This window comes from Choristoneura fumiferana, chromosome 12, assembly GCF_025370935.1.
Source record: "Choristoneura fumiferana chromosome 12, NRCan_CFum_1, whole genome shotgun sequence".
Taxonomy (NCBI): domain Eukaryota; kingdom Metazoa; phylum Arthropoda; class Insecta; order Lepidoptera; family Tortricidae; genus Choristoneura; species Choristoneura fumiferana.
In genome coordinates this window covers 15,178,197-15,199,855 of record NC_133483.1, presented here as the reverse complement: position 1 = coordinate 15,199,855, position 21,659 = coordinate 15,178,197, and the positions used below count along the sequence as shown (strand labels likewise).

General features: G+C 33.3%; 1 protein-coding gene across 1 annotated transcript; it reads left to right on the top strand.

The window, feature by feature from the left end:
- The first annotated feature begins 4,062 nt into the window (after positions 1–4,062).
- On the top strand, positions 4,063–13,676 carry LOC141433447 (uncharacterized). The gene is made up of 4 exons (XM_074095493.1): positions 4,063–4,183; positions 4,689–4,769; positions 11,216–11,312; positions 12,259–13,676. Exons 1-4 carry the CDS (start codon positions 4,160–4,162, stop codon positions 13,266–13,268), a joined length of 1,212 nt encoding a protein of 403 aa, XP_073951594.1. The 5' UTR covers positions 4,063–4,159; the 3' UTR covers positions 13,269–13,676.
- Positions 13,677–21,659: the final 7,983 nt, after the last annotated feature.

The following is a 21,659-nucleotide window of genomic DNA, read 5'->3' as shown; positions in this document are numbered from 1 at the left end:
TATCAATGCTAGAAAGCTGTAATTTTGCACGGATATATTTAACTTTAAATTGCAAATTTTCATTAAAATCCAGCGCCCCCCCCCCCTCTAAAACCTAAACCGGTGGGTGGAAAAATTTGAAAAAAATTCAGGATGGTAATTATCAAACTTTCAAGGAAAACTATAATGGCTAAGTTTGCTTAAGAATTATTAGTAGTTTTACTCTTAAATGGTAGCCTAAGGTATAAAATATACCTAAACTTGGAAGATTCCGTATAAAATACGAAATCCTTAGAAAAATATGACTTATTTTTTTCGTAATGGCTGCGGAACCCTATTTTGGGCGTGTCCGACACGCTCTCGACCGGTTTTTTTTTGGTGTGACAATAAACCATAACCAGGTTAGCTGGAAGAGATCCCTTTTTATGAATAAGCTCTCCTTTGCGCACCTTTCTGTGTATTTGGATTTATTTTTATTTTATTTTTGTGCAATAAAGAGTTTACATACATACATACATACCATTTTTTTCTTTATGTGTGTAGCTGCATTGGCAAAACAATAATCGAGTACCGTCACGCCAGAAAAGCAACAAGTAAAAACTAGTTGCGAATAAACATTCGTGCATCGTTTCAAATTGTGATATGATGAGGTTGACATTCGACCGGTAAATTTTTTTTTTTTGGAATGTGGGAAGTGGTAAGTGTTTATCGTCGCCCATGGGCACCTGCAACAGCAGAAGAATCACAAGCACGTTGCCGGTCTTTTAGGTACGCTCTTTTCTTGAAGGCTTGAAGGTCATATCGGTTCGGGAATACCGCAGGCGGCAGTTCATTCCACAGTAAAATTATTAAAGAAGAAGAAGAAGAGGAAGATTATTGGCAACTGTACAAAATGAGAAGTAGTTTTATTTTATGTTATAAAAAACAATTGACCACACATTTTCTGAATTTCGGAAACAGTCACTTGTAAATTTTTATATGCCCTAATAATTAAACTTTTCATCACCAGGCAACCCTATGTCTTTATCCTGTTATTAAATGCAACTAACCTAACCATACGTTTACGAGTACGCACTTAATGGGGCTTATCGTTGACGTTAGATCGCACAAAAAGCTTCCGCGATGCAATCCACTCTCACAATACTAATTCTGATCCATATCATTCATTAACTTTGGTTAACAGTTAAATCCTTGTTAAAGCAAAATTGCTGAATCGAGGAATTATTGTTGCACGCACGGTCACTGTTGCATTCACTATCTCTTTCTATGACCATCTACCGTTTGAAAACAAGAAGCGTTAGCAATAGCGATTATATTATGCTTTTACTTTCTTTTCATGGTCATAACAGTAAGCTAATTATTACAAGCACTATTAAATTTTATGCGAGTTTTAGGGGCTGTTTCATCATCCATTGATTAGCGTTAAACGACGGTTAAATGTGATGCCGTCTCCGTCTATTCGAACAAAACAAATGGAGATGGCATCACACCTAACCGCCAGTTAACACTAATCAATGGATGGTGAAACAGCCCCTTAGTACTTAATACTGTATCAGCAGATTTTAGTTTTCTTTTGTTCATGATTCTAGCCTCGTCGGTACCTTATAGCCCAAAAAATTCTACATTTAAAAAAATACTAAAAGAAAGTCTTGAATCATGGTCCCTGTAGTGTACACTATCAATTTAAGGGTTAAAGTGTCCCAAACCCAAAAATTAAAAAAATAATAGAAACTAGTGCTGGAAATCCAAAAATATCTTTCGAGAACTACTAATCGCTCGTGTAGTACCTAAATTACCTAAATTATTGCTGTTTATGGTAAATAATGCATTACGGAATGATACGATATTAAGTTCGGTTTCCAGTTTCAGTTTCATTTTTCTTTAACAATTACTATTCACATCGATTTCAGTTGGTTATTATTAATGTAAATCTCGAAAATCAACACGTTTATTCTGTAAGTAGGCCAGAAAGTAACTTTTACCTGTTACTTTTTTAAACTACCAGCGCTTTCAGAATACCAATATTTGTCAAGTAGAATGCGCCACAAGAAAATAACTTTTTTTAAATAAACTTAATTACGAAAAGTAACATAGCAAAGTAAATTAAAAATCAAATTACATAAAAATACTGGGATATGTATGGGGTCCCTCAGTTTTCTTCTTATTATTTAAGTAGCATTCAAGCTGTTTGTTTTATCCATGTACAAAAACGCTGTAGTTCACTAGTTTTCATCAAAATTGTTGTTGTTGTTCGTCGTCATACTCATAATTATAAATTTATAAGTATTTATGTACAAAGCTTACCTACATACTTACTTAAAGCAAAATCTTATTACACTAATCATACTGAACAGCATAAACAGCACGAGTTGAGATACTGATTACTTGTAGTGTCTTCAATAAATAACTGTATTTAACTTGAAGATTATTTACTTCATATTAATGAAAAAAAAAGTATTTCCATCAATCATAGAAAATTTCTCTTAATTCCATCTTTAATTGCCAGATAAATTTGTCTTCGATCGCACTAAATGTCTTCATGACAAGATGAGATAAGTATACGATTACTTGTCTTCATGACAAGACGAGATAAGTATACGATACGATTGTTACTTCGTTAAAAGCATTGATTATGCGCAACTGCAACTGTCATGCGTTTCATGCTCATACATACCGTCACAATACATAGACTCGTCATAATTTACTAACGGAGATTGCAAAAAAAAAATCTGACATACTATGACGTCGCAAGATTAATTTTATTAAGTGACCAAAAACCAAGATGCACACTTCTAGCTTGATTTTAAATTTCAAATTGAATCTACAAGAAAATAAGCGCATTGTTTTGGGCTGCTTGACTTGAAAGTTAAGTTAAGTTAGTTTGTTCTCAGATCGCACTACGATTTTTTTAGATTCTTATTTGCTAATCGGGAAAATTTTATACATTAGGCATACATTCTTAAATTGTAAAAGTAACGTTAGTTAAAATTTCGCATTTTTGTGGCGTTTTTTTCTCATTACGTCTCAATAAATATTAATAATGAAGATAATGTTCAGGGCAAATTTTTTATCAAAATTAAAGATAGTAGAAAGGAAGTAGTCTGACGAAAACTCTTTGTCCTTTCGTTGTTGTAATAATCCTTCACAACTTCTTAATTTTTGCTATAGTAATAGAACCCTCAAATATTCAGCCGTTTAAGCCCGTTTAGTTTCAGACTATTCACATCTATCAGCTTACTAGCTAGCTTCAGTTAACTTTACAATCGTTTCTATTTATCTTTCACTCTAATTTGACTCTGCGATACAGAGACAACACATAATTTAGTTAAATCAGGTTTGTTTGAATAAGGGGATAAATATCTGAAAATTAAGATAGTGCGGTCAGCCCAAGTCTTTCTTCTTCATGCATTCTATCCCGCGGTACGTCTTCTATCCCGCGGTACGTCTGTTATGTCATGTGTAGAATGGTACATATTTCACTTTCATTGATTTGCATGCCTAGTTTAATTAGCAATACATGTCTGCGTACGTTTTTTCACTGTTTCGCATTACACTATTCGTAATTATAGATACCATACATTTCTACTCATCCTTTCTTAATTTATATCATAACGACCTTTATTAAGGCCTGGTAAAATTTTACTATGCCCCTCATTGTTCTAATAAATTGTGAATTTTAACGATTCACATTAATATAGTAGAATTCTTAACTTTTGAGCAAAATACTAATCAAAAATATGAGAACACGACTCTATTGCTACTGGCGTTAAAGCGTGCTTAGATTATATTGATTTAATTTTTGCTCAGAAATCTTGTACAAAAATTCTAGCCGATATCATTTATTTTTCTTGGAAGTGTGCGATTTATTGCCACTTATTATTTATCATGACTTTGCATCTAGCTGGCATTTGTTTTAATTGTAAACTATTTAATAGATAACCCACTATATTGTCAAGTGCATCCTAGTTGGGTGACTGTTACTGTCACTGTGTGGGTGCGTGCGTATACTCTGGAGGTGTGAATGGTTGCGTTTGTATATAGGTAAGTGATGGGCGGTGTGGGGCGTCTTCGCGGTTTCGCAACCTTGATATGGACTCGTTAGGAATTATGTCATAAAATGTAAATTAAAATAAAAAAGTGATTTTGTGACAAAAGTGACAAGTTACCTGGATACCGAATAATGATGGCGAAAGTTTTTACACTGGTTTGTTATTGCTATTATTTTATAGTTGAAATTATCATTTCACTTGGACAATTGTAAAATAATTAATATCACCAGGGTCTTAATTACCATTATCTAGGTACATTGTTAAAATAACCATCACGTTTCGACCACATTGCAGAGGTCGTAGTAACAAGTCGACCACTCGTCTACTCGTGACCACGGCCATTGCATTGCAGTTGAATTAGTCGAAATGTGAAGGTAATTTGAGCATTATAGGTAGTCATGATTAAGTCCTGGGTGACATTAAAATGATTAGTGAGAATCGTGAAAGTTTAAAACATTATAATAGTAAAATATTATTGAATAATTATAAGGATAATAACAAGAAACAAAACGAATAATTTATACTCCGCTAACTCTTTCAGCAATAAAGTTTTTTAAAGTTTTTTTTTTTCAAGTTTACCCGCTGTTTTTTTGTCTTTGAACACTGTAAGACTGTAAGAATAATATTATTATTATAATACTCATTTATTTAATATTTTAGGCGCTCTTGGCAAACTTCCTTATACTAACAAGTCAGGAAGAGACTGAAATCGCAGACGAAGTGAAACAAAATCCTAACCAAGTAAGTAAAAATAAATTATAGAGGTATCTACCACTGGTCTTGCTACTCCATGAATGTGCATAAGTTAGTATTTTTTATAATGTTTTATTAATTTTCTAATGCACAATGAAAAATCCAATATTGTGTAAATAAAAAAAAAAGTTGTAAAAAGTTATAATCCATATTAGTCCGTTCACATATCCAGGAAACGTGATCAGTCTTTTTGATTATCATTTAGTGTTTTGTACTATATTTGCATTTGCGATTATAGACCTTTTTTACACCCAAAATAATGAACATCATAATATATTAGATTTGGTGTATTTAAGTATTATCTTTTGAAAAAATAAATTATAAATACTTGTCACAGTTAATTATAACAAATTCACAAAAGGGTCGTCAAAACGTCAAATTATAATTAAATTCAATAATAATTAAAGATAAAATAATAATATAAATTCATGTCAAATTTTTGAAATAGGAAAAATCAATCAAGCAAACAATAATAATTAATAATAATTATCATATTCCTAGAACACTGATTTGTTTTTAATAAATTGATTGAACCGCTTGTACTGTAAAATACTTAGGTGTTTCTTTTTGCTTACTTAAAAAATTATATAGTAGTATTTTAACTGATACGGTGGAACCCAAAAGAAGAATAGTGGTAGTTTAATTTTTTTAACCGACTTAAAAAAGGGGGTTGTCAATTTGGTTGTATTTTTTTTTACTCGTACTTTCTAATTAACCACAACAACACTGTACAAGAAAAACTTTCTAATTTGATTTATTTATAAAGATTAGGTTTATTTTAATAATCTTATAAATATTTATAAAAATTATAAAAAACTTGGCATCAATCGGTAGTCAGTATAGTCACAGTCTAAGCAAACCGGATCTTAATTTCGCAAACACATACTTAAATACGTAAGAAGTCGGAAATCCATGATTTAAAAATCGTGTACTGAAATATAAACCCGGAATTTCTAAGTAATATTCATTCACTAACTCACTAGACCATCCGGCCGTCTATATACTTATTGATGGCCAAATGTCCCAATATACATACCACAATTGGACGCAAGCCTCCTCTCAAAAACTAAGACGGCCAAATACTAGTGATTAAGGGTTTAATTTCATATTCAATACTGCGGCGGCGACATATTAAAAAGGGAACAAAATAAGATTACATTATCGTACCGGTGTCGCTACAGTTTGCTATGACGAAACCTATAAGCGCCGTATTCGCGTAATACTCGTATGTCACTGGCCATTCTTTAAATAAGAATATTTATAAAATGATCACGGGTAGTATAAACATTATGGAACCAATAGCTAAATAAATTTGATGTCGTTTTTAGGGTTCCGGAGCCAAAATGGCAAAAGCGGAACCCTTATAGTTTCACCATGTCTGTCTGTCTGTCCATCCGCGGCTTTACTCAGGGACTATCAACGCTGGAAAGCTGTAATTTGGCACGGATATATGTATATGTAAGCTATGCCGACAAAATGGTACAATTATGGGTACCTCCCTTAGACAAATTCATTGTGTGGGGTATTGTAATACGTAAAAAAAAAAAAACGACGATTTTTGGATTCAGTGATTTGTTTGCGAAATATTCAACTTTAAGGTGCAAATTTTCATTAAAATCGAGCCCCCCCCCCGCTCTCTAAAATCTAAACCGATGGGTGGATAAATTGTTCAGGATGGTAGTAAATATATCAAACTTTCAAGGAATACTATTATTGAGAATTATTTGTAGTTTAAAAGTAAATAGCAGCCTAAGGTATAAAATATACCTAAACTTGGATGGTTCCGTATAAATTACGGAATCCTTACAAAATATTTTTTATTTATTTATTTAATATCTATAGTTTAAATTATTGTTTGGATAAGTTCGTAATATTAAAAGATTTCTATGAACTTCTACGTGGAACTGATATATTTGTCAAAAAAAGTATAAAATATTTTTGCAATGGTGTAATTAGGGAACTTCCACCTTTTTTTTGGCTTTGAGTTTCTTTTACTCAGAAAAATTTGCAGTATTGATTTGGACGAAGAAAATAAGTGTGCCCTATTTTTTTGTCAGTTTTGTGACTTTTTAATGTGTGTGTGATCTGATTAAAAGAAGAACCCTCAATTAACGAATTCTGAAAAAAAGCTACATTTAAAGTGAAAATATCCGATATTTGACACAAGTATCACTCACGTTTGTCTATGTTGACCTGACCTGTTTAAGACATTTTAAGAATACGGAACAAAGTTAATGTCTGTTACACAAGTGACAGTGAGAGTTGATCATAAAATAAATCCGTTTCTGTACATAATAATATATTCTGTAGTCTTTTACTAGATTTTATTGTTTAATGTACCTACAACTAGGTAATTTTACAACTTTTTATTTGATATATACAAATTAGTTAGCAATCAAAATCATTATAAACTGCAACATACATATCCTTTGATCTGTCTCAAGGACTTTTTAAGGTTTCTACAGCGCCTTCTATTTTTCCTTCTGTCACTGAGCATTATCTGAACATTATAGGCAAACAATTGAAATAGACAACCATCGTTCCATCGACTAGAACTTTTCCATTGAACAAACTACTTGTTTCAATGTTTTACCGCAACATAATGCACAAATAGTTATGGAAAGTGGTCATTGGATGGCGCAAGCGTTCGATATTGCCTCGTTCAATGTAGCTCACCCACTTTTCTCCGACTCGTTTAGCCGCAGTAAAAGTACTGTGTTAACATGTTTAGGTCACTTTTCGTTTCTTTTGACCTTGGTATGTGATCTTTTCAGTTACTTCATGCATACTTTTTAATGCGAGAATAGAATAGAATGTTTATTTGCATAGAATAAGTAAAGCAATGGTACTTTAATGGTAAAATATGTATCTAAATATAAGTATTTTTAACTGGCAAAACTACAATTACATGTATTTTATATTAAATGTATTTTTATTACTAAAAGATAGAAACGAATAAAAAGAAAAATAGGTAAACAATAACTGTCTGCAACGAATACTTGTATTTTATATATTTTTTTTATCTGGGAATTAATATTAGATTAAGTACTTTTCGACAACTTCAAAGATTGGCCAAAAGTAAAATTTAGAAACAATGAACTTACTTCTTCTTCTACAAAGTAGAAGAAAAGACATAAGTAATAAGTCTATTTTCAAAGCCGGAAATAAATATCTAAAGCATTCTACTAATAAAATAATGCACCGTGATAAACTAAATAACAAAGTCACTGACGTATCTAGGTTAATCTACAAATCATATCACGACACAACCAAATTAAGCCTTTTCAGTCCTCTAATTTTGATAGGCAATACATCAAATTAACATTACATAACGATTATCAAACAGTTTAATGCGTATGAAAGCGAAACAAATGAAAGCGAAGCTGTCATTGACATTGAGTAATGCGCCCGCGCTGCCTGCTCATCTTGAACTTGAGATGAAACAGTGACATTTCAATGTTTACAAACATTTTAGTGTTGCCCGCGACTTCGTCTGCAATGAAGTCGATTTATTTACTACGATCAGCTGAGTAATTTAAGCGTGACAAAACAATCAAAGAAAAATTAATACTTGCAATATTTATTTGCATTTGTAATGTTGGTCAGAATACATATCGTTCTATAAACTTTGTTGAAGTGCAATAAAATGTTCCTCTGCCTAATTTTGTAAAAAGTAGTGATCTCTAACAATTTTAAACGGTTCACGGTTGAAAATATTACACATAACATTATTAATTTATTTATTTTTCAGTAAATAAATAAAGTAATAGTAATGTAAATACGAGTAAGTACTAGTCAAAAAGAAATATGCGGTGAAAATAAAAAAAGTCAAGCTGTTAATGAATGTGCATTTTTAATCATTTATTCAGCAACTTAATTGCGAATTTCAATATGGATGACTACACACGTGCTAATTAACTTTTTGTAACGTTTTACTGATATGTCTAAAGATATGAAGAGCAAAGACTGCCGTAAATGGAAAGGTTTGATGAAGCACGACAATGCACTGTCTATTAAAATAAATCCGGAATAATAATCCATACGAATATTATAAATGTGAAAGTGGGTTTATATGTTTGCCCTTCTTTCAAGCCGCATCGGAGCAACGGATCGACGTGATTTTTGGCATAGAGATAGCTTATGGGCCAGAAAGTGACATAGGCTACTTTTTATCCCGGAAAAATGCAAAGTTTCCAATGGAACAGCGCGCGATAACCGAATTCCACGCGGAAGAAGCCGCGGGCAAAAGCTAGTATGGTTGATAAAATGATGTGGGGAAAGGCTATAATAAATAAATAAATAAATATCACGGGACAATTCACACCAATTGACCTAGTCCCAAAGTAAGCTTAGCAAAGCTTGTGTTATGGGTACTAAGCAACTGATAATTATAATTATATAGATAGATACATACTTAAATACATATTAAACACCCAAGACCCGAGAACAAACATTCGTATTTTTTCATAAAAATATCTGCCCCGACACGGTAATCGAACCCGGGACCTCAAGCTTCGTAGTCAGGTTCTCTAGCCACCTGGTCGTCTAAATAGATCTCTCTCCCGGCAGAAGTCCAAAAGAAGAGCGGCGGAAACTTGAGAAACTTCGATGGCGCGCAGGGTGTTGAAGTTTGTATATTTGTACACCAGGTGGCGCTAGGACTCGCTACAATGTTTCCATACAAATCGTCACTACTTACCTTAAATTCAAATAAAATAATAATAATAATAATAATACAATGGAAACAGTTAAATAAATAATATAGCTGAGTAAAAAATACTTCGTTCGTGCTTATAAGGAGGTTTAAAATATTTTTTCACTATTTTTTACATGTTATTCAGTATCGTTATTAGAGAATAACGATACTGAATAACATGTAACATAATAATAACAACACATCGAAACTTGGATGGTGACTAAAAATTACTAAATTAATTATTTCTTTTCTAATAAAATAGGGATATTGTTGGGATCGATTTTTTAAATCTCATTACCCGAAAACACCATTCGAAAATGGTAAAAATCTGAGATTGACTACAAAACTACAGCTCAAAATTAGTTACAGCTATAATTTTCAACTAAACTACTCTATTTTAAATTCACTGCAATTTTTACCACATTTGGAATGGTATTCTCAAGTGATAATTTTAAAAAATCTTAAAAAATCGACCCACTTAGACTTAAGAAAGATAATGAGGCGCATGTTAGCAGTTTTAGAAGTACTCGTATGTTATAACCTATCGCTTATTAAAAGTGAAAAACTAACTAGGTAATTCAAAACTATGAATTGATAATGCTAGGAAAAACACAAATACTTATTTTTATCGGTTAACGAATACGGATGCATTGATGTATGTACATAAACATAAACCAATTGAGGCAAATAAAAAAGTTGAACTAGATGTGTTTAAAAACCTGCCAAGTGTCTGTCAGACCACGCGTAGTGAAAGGTTCCGTACTACTAAATTTTGCCGGACTAGGTATTGGTCGTTAACATTGAAAACTTACATTTGTAGCTGTGGTATTTTTCCATTTGGTTTTACTGTATGTACTACTACGGTGATTTTTTTATGAATTACTTAACCAAAAACAAGCATTTAGTTACAAGGGAGGGGACATAATACTAGTGCACTTACTAACGTAGATGTCGGAATCGAAGAATGTGTTTTAAAAACATTGCAAGTTTTTGGAAAACCTACTACTGTGTAAGAAGCAAAATCTTACGTCTCCCCTATAAACAATTATAAAACCCGTTTACCTTTACTTGCCCGAATTTCACTTGTCATACCAACGTTTGCTATAAAATATATAGAACCATGCTGTTTTCAGGATTTTTTTAAATGTCATCATATATAATGCAGTAGGTTAGGTTAGGTTAGTTTAATATCAACTCTGAAGAAATTACTATTTCAGAAATAAATTACTTTATGGCAAATGAAAATTCTAGAATACGATACATTCGGGCATATAAAATTCGGGCAAACGATAGAGAACCAAAAAAAACATATTTTATCCAAAGACTTTGTTGGCATGCCAAATACCTAATAGCTTTTGAGAGTAGGTAAATAGTTTAAGCTAAGCCGTAATATAGACAGAAAGGCGGTACAAGAGTTCAGCTTTTGCCTACGGAATCTTATAAAATAGTATTAAATTGAATTTGATGGACAGACGACGGCTACACTGACTCAAACTATCAATTAACTTGATTATGCTACTCACATTCCACTCTCATGTAAATTATTTTACCGATCATTTATTATTCTGAATATTAAACTATAATTACGTGGCATGCGATGAGTTGTCATGAGTTAAATACGGCTTTAGATCACGCAAGCTACTAATTCACACATTCTTTAGTTCTTTTTTCTGTAAAGTTAATAGTTTAATTAATGGTTTCAAAGAAACGATCGATAAATTGATATTTTTACTTTCAGGAAAATCCAAGTTATTCGTTTAGTTACGGAGTGTCCGACGCAAGTACCGGAGACGTGAAATCAGCGTGGGAGACAAAAAACGGTGATACTGTTACAGGTATTAAGCAAAGTAGCTTAATTTTTAAACCTATTTCAATAGCGTTGCAATCACATGGCGAATCGATGATCAAAAGACATGATATGATAAATACCGGGTGTGGCCTGTAATACGAGCAAAAAATTAAAACATAGATCGTCCTCGTCAAACTGAACAACATTAGTTCAGCGACTTTTAAAAATAATGGAGTCTTTGAATTTTCCCTTTTTCGTACACTTAAGTACTGCTATCAATGTACGCCATCCTAGAACACAACTGACGTCGCCTGTCACGCTACAAAAATCAAGCATTTTGCTTTACGAGTACATTGCTTCTTCGAATAAACTTAAAAGTGTAATAAAAATTTAAATAACTAATTATTTTTAAAAGTCGCTGAAATAATGTTGTTCAGTTTGACGAGTATGATCTACGTTTTAATTATTTGCTCGTATTACAGGCCACACCCGGTACCTATATGTTGTCTAATACACTCACAATCTCAATCATTTCAGTTAAATATTTCTTTCAACCACCACCTTTCCCGTTTGAGACGAGACATTAAGATTGTTTGCCAATTATCTTGCAATATTGTGAGCGATGTAGGTAAATTATTATAATATGTCGTTTTTCACCATAAATTCTAGCAAACTGGAATTCGAAAAACATGATTAATGTTTTTTTTTAACAAAACGCCGCGTACGGTTTTGTAGTTTGGTGAATTATACGGGCGGAGCTAGGGTTGAAATATTTTCGGGTGCCTCATCGAAACCATGACCACACGCACTTTAGACATAATCTCACACATTATTGAATGTGCTCATGATCAAAGAAGCTAACACAAAAATTTCATTTCTTTCTGGGAGACTCTTTTAGACGCAAGGCTCACCATTTACTAAATGTAGAAAAAGCCACTGACTGTGCTCGGAACTTACACCTATTCCAAGTAACCTAAATTCTTTCTTTACAGGCCATTACACCGTGGTTGAACCAGATGGTTCCATCAGATCAGTAGAATACTCCGCGGGACCTGAAACTGGCTTCCAAGCTACAGTCAATAACGATGGTGAACCAGCACAGAAAACTGGTCGCAGTATGTTCGAGGAGAAGTCTCATAGAGACTACGAGAAGTTTTACGATTATTCCGAAGACAACGAAGAGGAAGATTCTTATGTACCCACCGGAAGGAAAAAGTCAAAGCATCCGTTTGACTCACTCTTTAAAGATTATTCACTTATGAAGCGACCGAAGCACCCAATGGATTTAGAGCCTAGTGATTTCACTCATAGTATTACTATAAAACACCCACTTGACGAGGCTGGAAACGAGCCCCATAGTCACCAAGGAATTAATTACGATCCAAATTGCAAAACAAAACATAATAAAGAAACTAACAATCTTTACGCAAATTTGGTAGAGCTGAATTTAAGGAACAAATATAATGACCACAAACCTTACCCAACTACAGCGTATGGTTTTGATATAAATAACTCACCTTCCAATTTTGAGCCCGAGAAAATAAGTCCTTATAATTACGGTTCGTTGCCTGGTAAGTTCACAGAGTACACAGAATCAGAAATCAGACAATTAGCTAACAAACACAAGGGTCGGCCTACTTTTCAAAATGATCACAATCCTTACGTACCTGATATTCCATCTGCAGACAAATATTACCCAGACCATATACCTACACGGCCTAAGAAAAAAAATAGACCAGTAAAGTCACCAGATTTCAGTTACGATAACTTAGATGACTATATATTAGTGCCAAAGAAGAAATTTAGGAAACCGCCGAGAATAACAGACGATTATAGGCAAGAAGAAGAAGAAGATTACGGGCGTCCACATTACTCTGATGATGACGAAGATGATGACGACCAATACCATGTACCAAAAAAAGGCGAGAAAAAAGTTATTCGCAAAATTATTAAGAAACGACGGCCTCCGGTTATTAATCTATTAGACATTCTTGATATTTAATTTACTTTTAAATTAACATGAATAACAAAAAAATAAGGATGTGTAGATTATTTATTTTTCGAGAGTAAATTGGAAAAATAAAAAATAATCTATGATATGCTTTATGAGTACCTAACTTTATAGTTGCATTTGGATCACATCTTGTATATGTTTTTATTTATTTCGGGGATCTCGGACACAGCACTAATGGTTTCGTTTAAATTTGCTGGTTTTCAAGCTCAGCTAGGTCGCTGATGTACTATTTAATAAAATATGAAAAACCTATAAGAGTAACACTTGCCTAAACAGTATATTTTTCATTAGTTTTGTATAAAAATATAAAGTTTCTTAACGAACTTTGAAAAACCATGACACAAAAAATACGATATTACTTTGTATCATAATTCTAGGTTACAGCCCATTTTAGAATATCGGTGTAAAGACCCAAATAAAATGAAAATGAATTTAAAACGAACCTTTTATTTCAATAAAGCAATTAAATTACATTAAAAATATGTTTTAATATAATGTATATTTTGCGAATGTTTTAATCAGTATTTTTAGATTCGTGTGAAATCAATAAAAAAATATGATTACCTTGAAAAACTACAAATTCTGATATGACACTTTTTTCCGGAACACAAAGATATAAAAATCTACCTGACCTGGACCTGGGTTCGATTCCCAGCGCTGGTCTCTTTAAATTCGAATGGTATTTTTAGATTCGTGTGAAATCAATAAAAAAATATGATTACCTTTAAAACTACAAATTCTGATATGACACTTTCGATAAAAATCTAGCTTTGTCAAAATTTTCAGCAATTCGAGTACGTAAAATTTTCATTTTTTTTGTACAAGCCTAAAGTAAAAACAGTTTAAATATATAACGCTTTCCTTGTAGATATAATCGTTATTTTATTTAAACGGGAAATTTTATTCGAAATGATTTATAACCTCTCTTCTACTTTACGCATTTAATACAAGCGGAACTTGAATATAACAACCAAACCAAGATTTTATTTCCTACTGGCACAGTTTATTTATAACCTAAAGGTAAATACTTCTATTTTTATTATAAGAGTTAAACTAAAGTAATCGTTAGGTTGAGTTACATACAAACACACACATAATTTTCTACTTTTTTTTTGTGCTGTCGAAATTTTGTGTGTGTGTTTGTGTGTGTTGCTCTTTTACGTTTAAACGATGGAACGGATTCGTATGCAATTCGGAATTAACATTTGCTCGATATTCTGTTGTGCTGGTTACCATGCTGATCATGTTCATGAACAAAATCGAGAATATTGGTAGCATTATTATCGCCGTAAGAAAATTAATGGTTTTAAAATTAAAATATATACTTTCTCGAATGTTTCTCTAAACAATGCCGTGTACGCGTTACTAATGATTTTGGCGAACTGTATCAGTTATGCTGGCGCTTGCGCAAGCAATCTTCAATGATAGCGAAAGTGCCAATGCCTTGGCAACGAGCGAGTGGAAGCTATTACGTCGCAAGGACGTTGGGTTATTTTAAACTTATGAATCAACCTGATTCAGTTATACCTTATTGATCATTGTTTGTTTTATAATTATTATTACAAAAAGAAAGAAAGGTACTCGTGAAACTCCAACACAATACATACATATTTTATGTTTTATTAATAGAACCTTTGTTCAACGAAATCTGAGATTTTTCAAGAAGGAAAAAGTTTATCGGGTGCTTTTACCAACAAAGTAAAAGTGAAATTTAAAGGATAAATATAAAGGTAAAATGTAAAGGGTAATCCCGATCACTCTACTTGAATATTTATATGTTTAAATCGGGTTTGAATAAAAAATTGGCTTATGCATCCGAGAAACTTTTTCGCGCATACACAGAGAACTAGTTTTTTTTTTGTTTTCGTTCTTTTGAATAGAAAATGACAGGTAGCAATAACAACGTAAGTAACACCTGTAATGGCCTGTGATTAATTTTACAGCTGTAGTAGTGATTAATGGAGTATTGGTTACGTGAGGCATCAATACGTTTGTACAACTCAGACATACAATTAATCTATAACGTGAGTTATAACATTTGTTACGTTCATGTTTATTTGTTCGTGAGTCTTTGTTGTTGTTTTTTTTATGAAATACCTGCGAGCGGTACGCCCTGTTTCTCTGTACGATTTAATTTAGGTACGATGTAAAACGAAAAAAGCAAACAGAATATTAACAATGATTTCAAACGATTTAAAAATTTGTACGAACTTTATCAATTTACTTTTACTAAGATACTTAAGTTTAAAACCAAATTCATGTAGACATTTTGAAACCGGACGTGCGTCCGAGATGAAAGTATCTTTTCATTCGCTTTTAAATTTGACAGCCAAAGGTTATCGCCGTCGAAATTGCTTCAACCTTTGTCGACCTTAATTACTAAACGTAATTGTGGAATTAACTAAAAATAAGAAAGTGATCGAGTTGACGTTTACGTCGTTCTTAACGGTTACGTATTCACGTCGCGCACGCACGCCAGCTTAGGGTTGACAGAGACACAAGATTTTTCACGGGATAAGACTTCTTTTTTTCTTCTTAAATTTATGAAATAGCTACGTTCATACATTAAAAAAAATACAGTCAAGTTATTATCATCCCAGCCTATACATCCCACTGCTGGGCACAGGCCTCCTCTCAGAACAAGAGGCCTTGGGCATAGTTCCCACGCGGACCCAGTGCGGATTGGGAACCTCACACGCACCATTGAATTGCTTCAAGTCATGTTATATAAAAAATAACAAATGAATGTTAAACTAACAAAAGCTTTACCTCAGTATATTACGTCCTACTGCAGGCCACAGGCCTCCTCTTACGATGAAAAAGCTTGTGCTGTAGTCTACATGCGGGTCCAGTGTGAATTGGGAACTTCACACACATCACTTAATATTTAGGCTATGGTAAATTTCAAGTGTAATTTCACACATAAATTCTGAAAAACTCAGTTTGAACCCCAGTTTGAACAAACTAAACTAAAAATATTTGTTTTTTTAATTTATTTATTTCACCAACACATACAGTTATCAACATTAGTATGATCCCTGAAATATTTTAATCAATAATTGAAATGAGTTAATAGTTACTTCCGGCCGAATACACAGGTCTCCTAACTTTCATACAGCTTTGTCTGGTCTCATCCACATCAGATCTGGTGATCCACATGGTCTAAACACCTCGGAATATAAATCGTCGACCCATCTTTTCGAGTGTCCCAGCATCTCCACTTGACTCTAGGTATCCTTCTTCCAACATCCGAAACTCTAGTCTATTTCCTTTGTTTCCAAATTTCTTACCGATATTTTTTATTACATAATCTGACACCAATCTGACACAAAAAGCTTCTATACATTTTTTGATACGGCTCTATTCCTAAGGCCAGTAGGACGTGACTGTACAAGAAACTCAAAAACATTTTTATTTTACATAGAGATAACAAAAATGTTTTTGAGTTTGCCTTTTGAGCGTTTTGAGCTGCCTTAACAAGGCAGTATTATGAAGGAATAAATAATGGGTCCCTTTAAAAAAACAGCACGTTTAAGCTATGAAACCTTTACGAGCATTTTTATGATATAAAAATAAATATATTAAAAAGCGTATAGTAACCCTGCACTGGCCATTCACCGGTGGGCGCGGCCATGACATGGCCGGCATTGTCGCAATGCGCAGGAGTGTATTCCACTACAGTTTCAGTTTTTGCTCCAGTTAAAGGTAAAGGAATTTATCGAGCTGTTGAAAGATAATTAATCAATATCGAATGGTTCAACACTTGCATTTAAAATCGACGCGTGGTCAGATAGATCGATATTATGTTTTTTTGCATTTTTTGATAAATATGTAAGAGCATCCATTGCATTCATTGTTTTCTTAACTTTTTTTTTTATTCAACTGGATGGCAAACTTAGTGTTAACTTAATATTAGAGAGCTTTGTAAGCTATAAGACTTTAATGCAGATCACAAAAATCCATATTCTTTGCTAGTATTAGTCTTATAAGTACTCGTACAATCTATAAAACTGAATAAATATTTAACGTGGACTTTAAAAACCCCTTGGCTCTATCACACATTGAATCGATAAAAATACAATAGTTATCAAATCTACACGCGAACATCTATTAAGAATTTACTTGAAAAATGTGACCTGTATGTAGATAGCTGTCAAAAAAACCATAAAAAAACAATCAAAATCACTTCATCCATTTAGGAGCTGGGATTGCACAGACAGATTGTACACGGACACACAACACGGACACACAACTTATAACGCCGTTTTTTTCAGTTGGGGTTAAAAATAGTATGTAACAAACCAACTATGTAATAAAGTGAACTGAATAAGATTAGACATGCTTTCAATCAACTGGCATAACCCATCAAATTATGATTGAGGTAAAAAAAGTCCAGTGACTTAATTACAGATTGATATCGCTCACTTAAGATTTTAATGAACGATTGTCTTGATCATTCGATTTAATGTAATAATTAGAGGGTAGGGAACTTTGGTGAAAGGCGGCAAGACTAGAGCACAAGTGGAACAAACTAAACGCCACGCGTCGTTGAAACTGTAGATTTGTCTCCCGATTTGTCCTCTAGTCGTACAGATCTTAGACAATTACACTAACAGCTGTTGAAAGACATATACTTCTACAGGAAGTATTATCACAAAAGGCAGCAAAGTCACAACGACTGCTAGATTTAGTCTGCTACACTTGTTTGCGTCATCACCATCATCTCAGCCGTAGGACATCCACTGTTGGACATAGGCCTCCCCCATAGACCTCCAGTTGCTTCAGTTGGCAGCGGCTTGTAACCACCGTGAACCCGTAGCTTTAACCAGGTCATCCATTCATCTCGTTGGTGAAGATTTATATGTATACTCGTATAAAGTAACTGTATTAAAAAACTTCTTAGGTATTCTTGGTCTTGTAAACATTTTTCATCACACTTGCTCGTAAGCAGTGACGTAACAAGCAGGATAACTCGGTTGCAACCCCCTGAATAAAACCCAACATGTGCACGTGGGCTGCATGTGGGCCTTTTTTAGCGTATACCGCCTAAGGGCGTTATGAGCTGTTGCGTGTACTGCTGCTAGGTGCGCTGTTGCTGCTCACGGAGGCCCACATGCACCTCAAGCGAGCTGTTGCAGGTGAAGGTGGCGGCGGCAAGGTACTGGCGTGGCGCTGCCTCCGAGCTGCATGCCAGCCGTATATCTAAACAATTTTGGTAAAAACGGGCGGTACTGGAATTACGAATATCAACTCATTAGAAGCCCTCAGTCTTTGACTTCGGGCTCCTAATAGACTCTCGTTCCTAATTCCTTATTTACCGCCCTTAAGACATATTGTACTATTTATTATCAACGCGTTATTCTAAAACGATGCAATAAATCCGTTGGTCCTTAAAGCAGCACGTTCTATTACGTACACCCTAAAATTATGACTCAGAGTAGTCTTGCTATAATTTATCGACATAAATATTCAGCGCAATTATTTTAATAGTTGCGTTGACTAAGGTTGACTAAGTTCCAAATTGAGGCTATTTGAATATAGAACTGATACTCGCAATATGATAGAAGCATAGAATTAAGTAGGTATCTGCCATCATAAACATTGGAACTGCTTATATGCTCAAAAATAACTGAATACGACCTGTCAATTGGTGAAATGCATTTTCGGACTGTAGCGCGTAGTTAGGCCTACATATATTTGTAATATCATTCCAAGTTTGAGATTTGTATGCTTAAACGCTACGGAGATAGAACGAAAACATTTTTTCTTGTATGGGTTCCATTTGTCATCCTTCAGTTACGGAACCCTAAAAATGGACAACGACACAAACTATGATGTTGGCGTCGAAAAAAAAACAATAAGTGTCGGTCTCTATGCACTTTCTGAATGTTTTCCGCATAATACTAGGTTTCTTGGGTGGAGTGAGCGACGCTGATAGATAGAGATAGCAAATCTGTTTTGACATGTTTAGAACGATAATTATTTTCTTTTATTTCATGAATTTAATACCATGGATAATTTATGAACGTCACGAGAAAAGCCCTAGAGAAGCCTCCTTTAGAAGTATAGTACCTATAATCTTATATTAATATCTTAATTAGAGATATCAGATATCAAACACAGTTTTGAAATATCAAACATACCAATGACCTAAACTACTAACAGAATTATCAAGTCTGAGTTTTTATTCAATTATAAATTACAAGTGCTACATTCAAAGGAATGCAGGTAGCTCCACTTTTGAAAGGCATTTCGTATTAACGTATAGTACTACTTTTTAAATGAAAGTATTTTGACCTTTAACACTTTTATATAGTATCAAGTGCTTGAATGTAATGAACTTAATCCAAATTATGTAAGTTTATATTTACATTATAACAGTCAAAATTGAACATGAATTGCCAGTCAAAATTTACTTGTTAAATGAAATGAATGAATGTTGTTGCTGATAACGGCCGATGCAATAATGATCAAAACATCCAGATAATTAATTCCAACTCTAAATAAATTATAAATTACACTTGATTGTATAATGCAGTAAATAGGTAGTATTGGTGATTTAGTTCCCAAAATATTTTAGTTACCTATGACGGAGAATCGCGAAAACTTAAAACATTATATTTTGACAAATAAAATTAACTGTATAAAACCTAAACTTTTATATTGATTACATACTTCTTGGAACGTACGACCTAACTCGTTAAACCATATTTTTAAAAAAAAAAACATTATTATTATTTGATTAGGTAGGTACATCATAAAAAATAATTTATGCACAATTTTAGATTTCTAGGTCTAAGGTTTTGAGCTGGATCTTGATGAATCAATCTTCAGATAAGACTTGTTTTAAAACAATATTATTTACACAAAGATTAAAAATATTTACGGAAATATGTCATTGATTGTATTTATTACATTTATTATACCTATTATTTTGCAAGCTGTAGTAGTCCTCTTAAGTCTTTCCATATAAGCCGATAAGTGGCAATTGCAACATAAATAGACGTAGACACGCGTTTAAAATTATAACACGACACTTACTCACATCCCGCATCAAGTTTTACAAGCTTTTATAAAACTAGGAACTTTCGTTTGTTTTGTAGGTTTTCTAAGATCTAATCTTACAAATCGAGTACCACTCATTTTTTGGTATGGATTGATACGAATATGTAGTAAACTAAGACATAGGGCTTGATGCCTAAGGCCAATTAAAGTCTCAATTCACAAAACGACGCTGCAAAAAAAACATATGATAGCGTCACAAAATAAAAAGCAAACTACTTCCAGGGAGTATTGCAATTTTTTTATTAAGTGCATGATACTTTTTTTAGTTACATCTATATCGGCATAATAAACGCGATGACCAGGGGTCGGACAAAAAGTGCAGTTGGCGTCAAACCACCTATAGGATGATTTCAAATAGTATTTTTGATTTTCATAAAAAAATAATCACATCATTTATCAACCTCTTTATTAAACGATATGAAATTTATTTTATTCACTGAATTCCATTGATTTATTTAGGATTATTTGGTTACTTTATTAATGCTACTTTGTTACTACATGTCACACGGAAGTTTAAATAAAAACATCATCTTGTGTGCAAGATTACGTTATTTTTACGTCATGACATAGGTTAAAATATAGACAAACTCACAAATGGATAGGCCCTTCACTATATCCTTTTCAATAAAATAGTAGTGTCCAATGAATCATGGTTTACCTTAACTATTTCAGGAAACAACTACTGTAACGAAATAGCACTATTTAAACAAAGAACATCAATAATTGGTGTTGCTGACAAAACATCCGGCAAGAAACGCGCATAGAACTGCATATGAATGGATCCTGACTTGCCTCGTTAGTAGAACACCTGTCCACGCGTAACAGTTACAAAACATGGTTTGACAAAAAATGACCGTATGGTATGCAACCGGAGGTGAAGATAACTGGTAATCGCCTCGAGGTAATAAAACGTTGTACAACGGGATAGTGGTAAATAGATTTTTTTATACACGATAGGGGATAAACCAGCAGGCGGGTTACCTGATGGAAAACAATCACTGCCATCCATGGACACCAATAACATTAGTTAAATTATGGATGGACGTTGTCGGCCTTTTGAGAAGGTTAGGTTTGTTTTTTGAAGCTTTCGAAGTTGTATTGGTCTGGAAATACTGGATATAATAAATAGCTATTTGTATGAAAGTGTGTTCGGCGTACTGGGTATCTGTTTAATTTATATTTTTTTGTAAGGCCTAGCTTGTGATAGTTGATTCTGTGCGACATAATGTTTATTTATGTTAAGTATAACTAGAGGAGGGTGGGTTTTGAATTAAAATAGACATGTGTTCTACAAATGTATCTATTAGGCCTTCA

Bases quoted from the DNA above. Each gene is read 5' to 3' on its own strand.
- LOC141433447 (XM_074095493.1), top strand. From the start codon at position 4,160: ATGATGGCGAAAGTTTTTACACTG. The intron at 4,770-11,215 runs GTAAGTAAAAAT...TTTTACTTTCAG, and splicing joins TGAAACAAAATCCTAACCAA to GAAAATCCAAGTTATTCGTT. The intron at 11,313-12,258 runs GTATTAAGCAAA...CTTTCTTTACAG, and splicing joins AAACGGTGATACTGTTACAG to GCCATTACACCGTGGTTGAA.